At 39.1% G+C, this 14,254-nt stretch overlaps 1 protein-coding gene across 3 annotated transcripts in view; it reads right to left on the bottom strand.

The window, feature by feature from the left end:
• The window catches only part of SPTLC1 (serine palmitoyltransferase long chain base subunit 1), a 77,639-nt gene that overhangs the window by 10,229 nt on the left and 53,156 nt on the right, over nt 1-14,254 (bottom strand). For 2 of the 3 annotated variants that reach the window (XM_024251772.3, NM_001132921.1), the window contains 5 exon segments: nt 13,574-13,663; nt 8,424-8,531; nt 6,096-6,191; nt 5,650-5,746; nt 4,492-4,546 (listed from right to left, as the gene is read on the bottom strand). In XM_024251772.3, coding sequence (XP_024107540.3) covers nt 4,492-4,546; nt 5,650-5,746; nt 6,096-6,191; nt 8,424-8,531; nt 13,574-13,663 — 446 coding nt within the window. 3 annotated transcript variants of the gene reach the window in all.

Genomic DNA, 14,254 nt, shown 5'->3' with positions numbered 1-14,254 from the left:
AACACAGTGCAATGAGACAATGCATAAAAATAAGAAAACACACTGATGAAAACACACAAAACCAAATTTATATAAATAAAAAGTTAAAATAATATAGATATATGAGAGATAATCAACAACTATTCCCAAACCAAAGGCCCCAAGCCTAGATGGCTGTAAAGTGGAAGACCTACTCTCAACTTTTGAAGAAACGATCAAGCCTTGTTTTACTCAGTGCTTCCATGAAGCAGAAAGAGTGGCAAATAGCCAAATCATCTACTGAAGCTACCCTAACACTGACTCCTATGTTACGTAAAGTTGGTACAAGGTTATAGATCCATTTAAATTATAAACATAGATATAAAAAGTCAAATTAAAATATTAGCTAAATAAATCTAACAGTGTAGAAAAAGATATTATAATGAAGTAATGGTTTTCTCAAGAATGCAAGGATGGTTTAACATCAGAAAATATTTCAATGTAATTCAGCCATAAGACAAATTTATGATTTACCTTAATAGATGTTAAAAAAAATGGATAAAGTTCAACATCTATTTATGATTTTAAAAAAAGGCCTTCAAATTTAGGAATCATTTAGCCAGGTGCAGTGGTACGCACCTGTAGTCCCAACTAGTTGGGAGGTGCTTGAGTCCAGGAGTTTGAGGCTATAGTGTGTTGACTATATCTGTGAATAGCCACTGCACTCCAGCCTGGGCAACATAGCACAATCCTGTCTCTTAAAAAAACCACAAAACAAAACAAAACTAGGAATAATTTGATAACAGCTACTCACCAAAAACCCATAGCATGATGTTTTATACTTAATGAAGAAGTGCTTCTATACTGGGAATAAGGAAAGAATGTTTGCTATTATTGCCACTGTTCAATACAGATTAGGGACTCAGACCAAAGCGATAAAATAAGAAAATGAACTAAGATGTAAAAGCATTAGGAAGGAAAGAGAGAACACCATTATTGCAGACAACAGGACTTCCGTGCACGTCATTATAACAGAATGAAACAACTACTGGAAATACTAAGAGTTTAGAAAGACTCCTGGATATAAGGTCAGTTTAGAGAAAATAGTAATATTCTTATGAATCAGCAATAATCAAGTAGAAAATATAACAGAAAAGACAACTCTATTCATAACAGCAACAAAATCTATAGGATGTCTGAAAATTCCCTTTAAAGGTTCCATAAAGGTACAAGGGCTTTATAGGAATTCCATTAAAGGACACAAAGGGAGATTTAAATAGAGAGCTCATGTTCATGGATGACATTGCCCTCCACATTCATCAGAAAATTTAATGCAGTTCCAATTAAGATTCTAGCAATAATTTTGGAGAAACCCATATTCCAAAACAGCGATAAAAACAGACATTAGTGATAAACCTGTATTCCAAAACAGTGATAAAAACAGACAAAATCAGAAGAGTCTGAGGAATGAGCAAATATACCAATGGAATGGAAGAGACAGTTTAAAAACAGATCTAGGTACAAATGGGAACCTGGTATATGATACAGTACTGCCAACCAGTAGGAGAAAGGATGTTTTATACTTAGCCAGATGTTATTCAGAAATTGATCTCAGTAATCTTAAACTGAAATATTCTTCTCTTGACCAATTTCTTTCTCCAGCCACCATCTTGTTTCTCAGTTCCTCTTCAGAGAAAAACTCCTCAAAACAGTCATCTAAGCCGTGTCCACCTGTCTGGAACCTCCTTCAAGCAGGCATTTTACCCCACACTCCCCTGAAACTACTCACCAAGTCATAATACCTCTACATGACGAAGTCAAAGGATCAGTGTTCTGTTATCTGGTCTGGCCTGTCAGCAGTGGCATGTCACAGGCTGACCTCCTACATAAGCAATTTCTTCCCTGGTTTCCAGGACCCTAGTCTCTTCTAGCCTGCCTCTTCCTCACTGGCCACTCTTTCTCGGACTAGTCTTCGCTAGTTTCTGACCTCTTCACACTGAAATGCTTCATATAATATCCATACCCCAAGACTCAAAAATTTATCTCTAGCTCAGTACTCTCCCTCACACTTCAGACTTGTATATCCAGCTGCTGCTCTGCACTCCATGTCTGATGGGCACTTTGGGCTTAACATAACCACGGCTGACCTTCCCCAGAAAGTATTTCTCCATAGTTCTGTCCCTCTCACTCATTAGCAACTCTACCTATTTACTCTGACCAAACCCCCTAAGCTCTACCTGGAGTCTTCTCTTTCTCACTCACCCTGCATATGAACTTCTGCCAGATCCAGTGTGCTCTCCCTTCAGACGATACCCACAATCCAGACACTTCGCATGTCATGGTTCCCAACATGGTCAGAGTCACCATCACCTTTCACCTGAGTCAATCTCCTAACTGGTCTCCCTGCTTCTGTTCTTATTGCTGTTCAATGTATTTTTTCACACCATGCAAAAGTAATTTTGCTATGGTATCAGATAGCCTGTTTCACTTTTTTGCTCAAAACCATGCTAGGGCTTCCTCTGTGTGCCAACGCCCTCAACACAGCTCACAAGTCCCTGTGTGCGGATGGCCCATGACCCAGCCCTCATCTTCCACCAGATTTCCCACTCCTTCCCTCCTGTCACATTGGCCTCTTTGCTATTTTGTTTACTGTTCTCTGTAACCATCTAGATACCAGCACGGTTTGCCCCTGCGACCCTTTTGAATGCGTGTTTACTATGAGGTGCCATGGAGTCTTCCAACTGTGGATACTGAGTAGGCAACTGGGTGTGAGACCTGCAGCTGCAGTGGTCCAGGGTGGAGATATGAAGCTGGGAGCTGTCTACATACAGGTGTCATGAAACGATGTGGAGCTCCAGCTGTGGAAGAAGGCATTCTTCAAGAAGGTAACGAGAAGAAAAGAGAAGCACAGACAAAGCCTTGAAGAGCAAGGTGTTGAAAGAAAGCCTTCAGAGGAGACCGAGATGGAGCCACTCAAAGATGTAAAAGGAAATCCAGGCGTGCAGTGTAGCAGAGTCCAAAGAAGGAAAGAGTGGTCACCTGTGCTGAAAACTATGGGGACATCAAGAAGATGAGCTCTGAAGATGGTCCACTGGATTCAGCAGTCAGTGGAGACCTCCACAAAAACAGTCCAGGCGAAGGGCAGTAGCAGAAGCCAGGTCTCAGAGCTGCCAGTGTAAGTGAAGACGTGGAGATGATAGCTACTGAGAGGAGCAAAGACATGGGGAGTTGCAGAGGGAAACGTTGGGTGACAGGCAAGAGGAATTTAAAGTGGACGTGACTGCTAATCAAATGACACAAGAAAGGGGACAGGCTGAGGACAAAGTAGCAGGGACAAGCAAAGGCACTCAGTCCTTAAAAAAGGGCCTGTGGTAGTTGGAGCAACATTTATTGGCCTACAGGAAGGAAGACTGGTTCAGATACCCACAGGTGTGTAGATTTGTCAGGAAATATGACAGAGTCCCAAGTGACAGCATAAGGCCAGGCTGTTAGCTAAAAGTGAGGGGAGTGAAGACAAGAGGATTAGGAATTTTGGAAAGAAAAAGTGTGGTAGAGCTGGGGTAAGTGCAGATTGGACTTAGAAAAAGGCAGGTTAACACCACAGAGTGAAGGGCATGTAAGGCTAGCACTGATGAATTTCCAGTGACTCCAATATGCTAGGCTGTGTTGGCATATTAATATTTCACAAACCAATGGAACTGGAACCAATACAAATATATCTCTCTACCATAAATCATGCAAGAACTGCTGTTACTATCACACAGACACACCCAGAACTTTAATTGTCTCTGCCCCTTCTTTATCTGGAACAGCTGTGATGTACTCATTTATCAATTGTCCTTTTCTTTCAGTTAAGTCTCCAGTTTCCATATCTGGAACAGAGATAGGACTTTCATGACCAAGAAAGCATGCTTCACCTTACGAAAGGCAAAAAGAAAGACCCCGGGCAATGTGAAATCACTTCCTATAAGACCAGAAATGTGCCTGGAGAATCAACAACCTCGATCTTTTTTTTTTTTTTTTTTTAACTACAGAGGAATCTTAAAGAGTGACTCTTGTGTAGTTTAAAAAAAGAAAAAAAAAGAAACACTGATAAAATTTCACTTGTTTCTTTTTCTTGTGTTAAAACTTAGTAATTTATTAAAAAGTAGTACAGATGGTATGAATCCAGTCATCTAATTACATAATATATAATGGCATCCCTGTGTGTGCAGGCATGGAGAGATGCTTCAGTGTTTACCCTGGTTATTTCTGGTGGTAAGATGTTGGGTTGTTATTTTCATCTTTTTATCTTCTGTACTGCTGTAATATTTTATTAATGAGTTTGTTTCATTTTCAGAAAAACAAAGTCATGATTCTTTAAAACAGATGATCTGGTTTTATACAAATAAACCAATGTGAGTGAACTAAGTTTTTGGTTTCTTAGTTGCAATTTGGTCAAACTGACCCAAGCCTATAAATTTAAAACTTTCCATTAGTTGTTAAGTGTGGTACAGATAAACTTTATGTTAGTTGAAAATATATAAAACTCACCCTTGTAAAGCTTTATGAATTTGTCTGCACTTTTCCTTCAACACTGCAAAAATACCTAGATGAAAAAAATACATTTGAGAGTCTATTTGAAACGTATGATAGTACTAACCTAAAAATATTTTTGAAGACCCAGATCAAGCTCATCAATTTAAAATGCTACAAATCCTTCTACAGAGCCAGGAATCCACACTCCCCTGAAGGCCCAAGCTCTGTCTGGTGCTAACCAGCCCCTTCTCACCTCACTACCCCACTTTCAACAAACCTGGAATGATGCTTTCAAGAGCAATCAATGCCTCTTGTTCTCACCAAGATCCTAATCTGGCTAAGAATCAAAGGGTACACATTTATTGCTTATTTCTTTATCATAAACAATTTGGTAAAAAATCAACTATAGTAAAGTAATTTTTACAATATTTCTTGATATTTTCCTTTTTTATTCAAGGAAAATCCCAAAACTAAAGTATCTGATCAGAAGGTAGGAGTGCCAGGCCATCTGAGAAGCAAGCATATGAATGAGCACAGAGACACACATTTTCTGGTTCTCTGAATTAGTATCAGTGATGAAGATTCAGAAATACTGTACTGGGTAGGGCTTGCTGCTCCCTTTCCGTTTTAAGCTTTGCAAAGGTGACACTGTCGTAGCCAAAGGCCACATTTTAAATTCTTAGTAGACTTTTTATTTTTCCCACTGAGTAAGTTCTTTGCTAGTAAACCCGGCTTGGTCTCAGTACCAACTGATGATTCAAAGGCTAAAGGCGAAAACTCACAATATTTATAAAATTGCACAGATAAAAAAGCAGCATGCTTCAGCTGATTTCTCAAAAAACTATTAACCAAATAAAGACTGGCTTATTTACACCAATGGAACGTTTAGGCCCAGAACTGGCTGAGAGCCCCTCCTCCTCCCAGCATCTCCACTCATTATCTGAGCTAGCCTCGCTTTGGCTCTGGCTCTGGCTCCAAGCACAGGAGAAAAGCTCTGACCCCAAGTCCTTGGGGCAGGAATAGCTTCTTCACTGCCATTCTTCCTACGAATGCCATATAATGTTACTGCAAACCAGTTTTGTCTGGCAAATAATTTCTCCAGTAAGTAAATCAGTAACACAACTAACGTAACCTGAAATCTCTTTGATTTCTTGGGTTTTTAAAGGGTTATACCTGGATTCTCTTCCATGATGTTGAGGGCCTCAATTGCTGCAGCAGCTAACAGGGGAGGTAACGAAGCCGAAAAGCAGTATCCCTGGCCGGAAAGTCGCTGAGAAGAAACAAATGAGTTGAAGACATATACACATTCTCTGTCCTTTCTAGGTAAACATTTGAAAGGCATCGGTTCTCTAGAACAACTACTGAACAGTGTGTACATGTGGTGAGGGGGTTAAGATCCAGCCATAAATAAACATTATACGTGTAACAGAAACAAGACTTTTTGTTAAATGAGAGATCATTTCTAAAGAGAAATCTTTTGAGTGATTCTTTAAAAATTGACATTTAAATAAAAATTGTGTGATAAACTAAGTAAAATTTTGTATTTCGAAGTTATATTTTGAGGTGACCAATGGAGAAATTAGTTTCAGTTTTAGCTTCCGTTTTTAAAAAGAACCCACCTGATGATCAATTACAAAAGACCTGCCACAGCAGAAACCTCCAATAGAAGCAAGTGCATTCTCCATGTTGGCACTGATAAGATCAATATCATCAATCTGCCGGAAAAGGAGGAGTGACAGTTATTCCACAATTTAAAGAAAAAAAGGCCAACTTCAAGCCTAGAGACAAAATTTAACAGCATTAAACTGTCTGTTAATATCTGGATTCAAACCACCTATCTACATGAAAATAAAAAATAAACCATATAACATCTATCGCTGAATGAACTGTAGTTTCATGGCCCATCTCTGAAACTGTCTCATTTTACACATTTTTACCATTTCATTATACATGACAAATTAACTCACAGCAAAGACAAATAAATTATAAGAAGATAAAACCCAAAGCTGTTCGATATTAAAAGTAGTCACAGGTACAAAATAAGACTACTTCCTCGCTAAAACAGTTGTCTAGCTGGCCTTCTTCATGGGATGCACTGAGATAAATAAAAACAAGTCTATCGAAGTTTTGAGCATTTTATTCTTGTATTCAGTTTGCCTCTCAGCATTTCATAAGTCAATTTATCCAAACGTCATGGCGATGGAATCTTTGACCAACTGGACAGCAGAAGAACCTAATGTGCTCTAATGACCTAATGGGCTTTGAGTCCTACATCTTTCTGACCACTCAGAACTCCTTCAGTCCTCATCTTTGGGTCCAGCCCTCAGCACCAAGTTCCATTCTGGGCACACAGTAGGCATTCAATTATTACTTACTGATGGCCATGTTAATGGACTGTCAGAACACAGCTAGTGTTTTCCTTAGTGTTTCATAGATCCAGCAGAGTTTTGAGAAACTCTGCACTCCTGCTCTTTTTAAAAAGCATTTTTAAACCTTTCATTATGAAAAATTTCAAGCCTGAACAAAGTAGAACAGAACAAAGAATCCCCATCATCCAGATTCAAACATTATCAACTCAAGGACAACCTTGCTTCACCTATATCCCCTACCACCCTCATCATTTCTTTGTAGTGAGTCCCAGACTTCACGGGGTTTCATCTATAAACATTTCACTGTGTATTTCTAAAAGATAAAAACTCTCTCAAAATATAATCACAAAACTAGTATCATACTTAAGACGTTAACAATTTTTAAATGTTAAATTTAAATTTGATGTTAAATATATTCAAATATTCGGTGTTCAAATATCTCTGATTGTCTCACCAAATTTTCTTTTAACAGCATTTGTTTGAATCAGGATCCAAATAAAGCCTGTACATTCTGCTCTCTACTCTCAGGCGCTTGTGAGTATTTCCTCAGTGACAACTGCTGGAAGCATTCACAAAACTACAACAGTGAAGTTCGAGTTTTTTCCTCCATAAAAATTTTCATGCCTTAAAAAAGGCTGTAATGTACTGCTAAATCTGCTTGAATTACACTTCCATTTATCTTTCCATTTATTCCATTTACCTCCTCGGTGCACGTAACTGCTGAATGTCAGTCTGCCTTGGAGGAGGTGCTTCCATCCAACCTCCCGGGATATTCACTCTGCTCTACATTTTTCTCTGGGACTATATGGTAGTGGGATGTCGATAATGTAAGGCAATTTTACGTTTTACAGTTCAACTCTGTAACACAGGTTGCACAGCTCTTATGTGCATGTTCTGGAGAAAAAGCTTTCTGTAACTCTTCCCGTGGTGGTTGGTAAGACAGCTGTTCAAGACTGGCTGACTTCCTCTGCCCTGAGGCTCCAGGAGCAAAACCCACTAGGCACTGCGGGCAGTCTGGGTCCGTTTCCCTCAGAAAAGGTAACATGACACCTCATTCTGTTTCGGACTTTAAGAGGTTTTGCTGAATGCATGCCAGTGGTGTTTCTGACACACACTGACACACACACACACACGCACGCATGACTGTATCTACCTCCCACAAACACGTTATATAGAATACAGATAAAAATACTAGAAACAGTATCCTTTCTCTGCCATCATGAATACTTCTGAAAAAACTACTCAGGAAATTCCTAATGATTTTAAGAAATAATTGGAAGGCAAAATTTAACCATTTCTACAGAAGAGACACTAAAAACCAATTCAAATGCAACTTTGCAAACAGAGCACAAACCATGACTACCCACTCCGAGTTTATAAGTTCAGAAGGAAGATGGGGTTCCCTAGTCTGGCTGACTAGACTCATCCTGGGCTCACTGAGGTGACAGACACCAAAGTTTCATGACCCTTCAAACTGATAAGGAGCACTGTCTTGTGCCTATAAAAGTATATGCCTAGCAGAATGGAACTACATGTCTCCTATAAGAGAGGAAATGTTCTTAAAAAGGGGGAACTTACATTGATTCCATAGTGTTCAGTGACTCCTCGGCCATGCTCTCCTAGGACTCCAAATGAAAGGCTTTCCTCCAGGAAGATTCTTGCTTTGTATTTGTATTTTAACTTAACCTAAGTGTTATATAAAGGTTAAAATACTAATGATTAGCACCATATAGAACATATTATGAAGAAAAAAATTAAGATTAAAAAGTATGTACAGCTGACTCTCAATACTTGTGAATTCTATACGTGCAAATTCATCTACTTATTAAAATTTATTTGCAACCTCCAAATCAATACTTTTTTCCTGTCATCACAGATATGTGCATGTGCAGAGCTGTGAAGAATTTGAATTACCTGACACGTGTTTTCCCAGGTGAAGGTGAACAGGCAACTGTTTCAGCTCTGATCCTGTGAAAAAGTACCCTTTTCATGGCCTGTTTATTGCCACTTTTTTGGACTTCTGTGTTTTGTTGGTGATTTTGCTATTTCGAGTGGCCCCCAAGTGTCATGCTAAAGTGCCGTCTATTACTCCTAATGCTGTGATGTCCCTTATGGAGAAAATTTGTGTGTTAGAGAAGCTTTGTTCAGGCATGAGTTGTAGTGCAATGAATCAACAGACATTAAATAAGACACCTTTAAACAAAAATACACATAAAGCAAGTTTTGTGTCAACTGGTTGATGAAAATGTTGTAACCAGAGGTGCAGAGGAACCTAACCCAATTATTTGCCCTAGCAGCAATAGTTTAGTATTTCTTATTCCAGTGTTCATGGCAACTTTATAGAATATAAGTAGGGTGAATGATGAGAATCAATTGTCCTTTAGATGGTCTAGAATAATTCAACCTAACAACAGACAGCACAATACTGATTTTTTTTTTTTTTTTTTTTTTTTTTTGAGACAAAGTCTTGCTCTGCCGCCCAGGCTGGAGTGCAGTGGCAGGATCACGGCTCACTGCAGCCTTGACCTCCTGGGCTCAAGTGATTCTCCTACCTCCGCCACCCAAAGTGTTGGGATTAAAGGTGTGAGCCACCATGCCCAGCTTCAGTGCTTATCTATACTTGAGCTGTTCCTATACTTCATCTTTAGTTTTGTATCTGTCCATCAGGACTGCTTCATTACTGTAGCCCTATAATATACGTCCTAGTACCTTCTGGTTCACTACCTCCCTCCCATTATTCTATCAACCGCTGATACTCTTACAAAAACAGAAAGAAGAAAACAAATACATCTCTTCTATTGATACTTAAAATATATTTAGATTTCCTCAGAAATAGTGAAAACATTTAAAAATAACATATGGAACCCTTATTTTGAATCCTTATTCAATTAATAGACTCCTAGATTAAAATCTCAATGGCCAAATGCAAGGGTGGTTCAACATGGAAAAATCAAATATGTATTACATACATATTAGAAGAATGTAGGGGGAAAAACCCCACATGATCATCCCAATAAATGCAGAAAAAAAATTTGACAAAATCCAACAACCTCTCATGATAAAACACTCAATAAATTAAAAATGGGAAGGAACTTCCTCAACCTGATAAAAGGTTATTATAAAAAACTCACAGCTAACATCATACTCAATGGTAGAAGACTGAAAGCTTTCCTTATAAGATCAGGAACAAGACAAAGATGCTCATTTTCGCCACCTCTAGTCAACACTGTAGTCGAGGTCCTAGCCAGGGCAATCAGGCAAGAAAGATAAAAGGCATCCAAATTGAAAAGAAACAAGTAAAATTATCTCTATTCACAGGTGGTGTAATCTTATACATAGAATAAGATCCACAAAAGTACTATTTGAGCTAATAAATTCAGCGAAATTACATTATGCAAAAGCAATACACAAATGTCTGTTGTATTTCGATAAACTAACAGTAAACAATCTAAAAAGGAAATTAAGGAAACAATTCCATTTATAGTACAATAAAAAAATCAAATACTTAGTGATAAATTTAACCAAAGAGGTGCAGGACGTGAATACTAAAAACCACAAAACATTGCTGAAGGAAATATCTAAATAGATGGAAAAATCCCAAGTTCAGGACTGGAAGACTTGATATCATTAAGATGGTAATACTTCCCAAAGTGACTACATATTCAATGCAATCCTCACCAAAATCCCAACAATACTTTTTACAGAAATGGAAAAGTTAATCCTAAAATTCAAATGGAATTTCAAGAGATTCCAAATAGCTAAAATAATTTTGAAAAAGAACAAAGTTGAACTCACATGTCCTGATTTCAAAACTCACTACAAAGCTACAATAATTGACACAGTGTGGTACTGGCATAAGGACAGATATATAGAAGAATGAAACAGAATAGAGTCTAGAAATAAACCCACACATCTATGGTCAATTAATTTCAACAAGGGTGCCAAGACCAGTCAATGGGGAAACATTCACCAATGATGCAGGCAAAACTGGATAACCACTTGTGAAAGAATAAAATTGGACTACTTCATCATCGCATATGAAAAATGAACTCAAATGAACTACAGACCTAAATGTAAGATTGAAAACTATAAACTCTTAGGGGGAAACATAGCAGTAAATATTGATAATTTTGGATTAAATAAAGTTTTTTTTTTTTTTTTTTTGAGACGGAGTCTCGCTGTGTTGCCCAGGCTGGAGAGCACTGGCTGATCTCGGCTCATTGCAACCTCCACATCCCGGGTTCAAGCAATTCTCCTGCCTCAGCCTCCAGAGTAGGTGGGATTACAGGCGTGTACCACCACCCCTGGCTAATTTTTTTGTATTTTTAGCAGAGACAGGGTTTTACCATGTTGGCCAGGCTGGTCTCGAACTCCTGACCTCAAATGATTCACCCGCCTCGGCCTCCCAAAGTGCTGGAATTACAGGCATGAGCCACCGTGCCCAGCCAGATTAAACAAAAAAACAAGAAAAGAGGCTCAGCATCATTAGCCATTTGGGAAACACAGATCAAAACCACAGTGAGATACTACCTCATGCTCAATAGGGTGGCTAAAACAAACCAACAAAAACCCCTAGAAAATATAAGTGCTGACAAAGATGTAGAGAAACTGTAACCCTGGAACATAGCTGACGGGAATGTACAATGGTGCAATCGCTGTGGAAAACAGTATGTCAGTTCCTTATTAAGTTAAACACAGAATTACCATATAATCCAGCAATTACCCTGCTAGATATATACATAAAAGAACTGAAAACAGGAATTCAGACAAATACCTGTACACAAATGTTCACAACAGCACTATTCGCAATAGCAAAAAGGTGGAAAGAACCCAAATATCCATCTGTGGATGAACATATAAAACAAAACGTGGTATTATCCATGCAATGGACTATAACTTAGCATTAAAAAGGTATGAAATACTGATACATGGTATACAATGTTAATGAACTTTAAAAACATTAAGTGAATGAAGCCAGAAAGAAAAGGTCATATATTATATGATGCCATTTATAGGAAATAACCAGAAAAGGTAAATCCATAGAGACAGAAAGCAGATTGGTGGTTGCTGGGAGCTAGAGGGAGAAGAAAATGGGGAGTGACTGTTTAATGGGTTTGAGGTCTTCTTTGCCAGTCATGAAAAGGTTTTTGACCTAGAGTTGATGGCTGCACACATGGTAAATGTAATAAATGTCACTGTCCTGTACAATTTAAATTGGTTAATTTTGTGTTATGTGAATTTCACCTCAATAAAGGAAATCTCAATGGTCATGGTTTCTGAAAACAGTAATGTTGCTTTCACTATTAAAAAGCTAAGTTTTGGCCGTGCGTGGTGGCTCACACCTGTAATCCCAGCACTTTGGGAGGCCAAGGAGGGCAGATCACCTGAGGTCGGGAGTTCAAGACCAGCCTGACCAACATGGAGAAACCTTGTCTCTACTAAAAATACAAAATTAGCCGGGTGTGGTGGCACATGCTTGTAATTCCAGCTACCTGGGAGGCTGAGGCAGGAGAATCGCTTGAACCCAGCAGCTAGAGGTTGCGGTAGCCGAGATCGTGCCATTGCACTCCAGCCTAGGCAACAAAAGTGAAACTCCATCTCAAACAAAAAACAAAAAACAAAAAAACAAAAAAAACAAAAAAGCAAGCTATGCTTTCATTCATATGCAATTCTACAAAAGGTAAAACTAATCTACAGGAATAGAAAGTAGATTAATGGCTGTCTGGGGCCAACATGGGTACGCACTACCAAGAGGCATCAGGAAGCTTTCTGGATAAAGTTTTCTTTCTGGATAAACATTGTCTTACACAAAAATGTTCTGTATCTTGACTGTGGTGGTGATGGCTGTGGTGATAGAGATGTATATACATCTGTCAAAACTTATCAAACTTTACCCTTAAAGTAGGTGTACTTTATACGTTGATTTCACCTAAATAAAGCTGGATCTTAAAAGCTACGTATGGCCGACGCAGTGGCTCATGCCTGTAATCCCAGCATTTTGGGAGGTCCAGGCGGGCGGATCACGAGGTCAAGAGATTGAGACCATCCTAGCCGACATGGTGAAACCCCGTATCTACTAAAAATACAAAAATTAGCTGGGGGTGGTTGCACACGCCTATAGTTCCAGCTACTCGGGAGGCTGAGGCAGGAGAACTGCTTGAACCCAGGGGAGGAGGCTGCAGTGAGCCAAGATGGCCACTGCACTCCAGCCTGATGACAGGGCAAGACTCTGTCTTGAAGAAAAAAAAAAAAGCTAAAGCTAAGTTTTGGCCAGGTGTGCTGGCTAATACCTGTAATACCAGCACTTTCGCAGGCTGAGGCAGGAGGATCGCTTGAGCCCAAGAGTTTGAGAACAGCCTGGGTAACACAGTGAGATCCCTACTCCACAAAAAAGGGAAAAATCAGCCAGGTGTGGTGCCACGTACCTGTAGTCCCAGCTAACTCAGAAAGCTAAGGTGGAAGATCACTTGAGCCCTGGAGGGTAAGGCTGCAGTGAGCTGTGTTCACACCACTGCACTCCACCCTGGGCAACAGAGCAGTCTTGATTACTCTTTGAAGGCCAGCACTGGCATTCAGTGTTGTTCTTTTTCCCTAATCTGAGCAAAACATGCTTATGAGGCCTAATGTGAAAGCAACGCAGACGTTATACACTAAAAGCGGTCATAAACAAAAGGCACATCTGTCAAATAGTCCAAATATTAAAATTACGGCTGAACATGGTTGCTTACCAATTCTGGAAGAGGACAAATAGTTCCAGTATTCATATACAATCCTTCTACTACAATGAAACGCCGAGTTACACGAGCCTTGCGAGGATTCTTTAAAAGAGAAAAAGCAGACATCTTACATTTCAGTAACTCTAAAGAAAAGATCTGTTACATATTCCCCAGCACTTTTACCTTACAAGATTTATTCCTAAAAAAATATTCTGAATGAATTGAAAGCTCGGTGTTTGTGATGGGTTATTTTGAGATGAACAACAGTGCTATCTTCTCTCAGACTTGTTTTTCAGCTCACAGCATTAGCTAGGTGACCCCACACACACACAAACTAATTAGGCACTCTGAGAATATTAAAATACAAACAAAACCCTCCAAACCTCCAACTGGGAAGAGGCCTAAGGGACTTTCTAAAGAAATAGGAATGTTTTACATCATAATGGGGCTGACATTTCTGGGTTACATGGGTATAATCACTGGTCAAAATTGTACGGCTGCATTCATGTGATTCAATGTCTGTCAATTTTACCCAAAACAACTATAATGAAGGTCATCATCATGAAGATGGGGTGAGGAACAGATGGCACAAGAATGATGTAATGCTGATAACAAAGCTGGGAGAAGGGCACAGGGGGCTTCACTATACCACTGTGTTTCCTTCTTATATGATGGCATTTTTCCTAACAAAAA

Source organism: Pongo abelii, chromosome 13 (assembly GCF_028885655.2).
Source record: "Pongo abelii isolate AG06213 chromosome 13, NHGRI_mPonAbe1-v2.0_pri, whole genome shotgun sequence".
In the NCBI taxonomy this organism is placed as follows: domain Eukaryota; kingdom Metazoa; phylum Chordata; class Mammalia; order Primates; family Hominidae; genus Pongo; species Pongo abelii.
The sequence above is the reverse complement of the archived record's forward strand: the minus strand, read 5'-3'. Positions and strand labels throughout refer to the sequence as shown.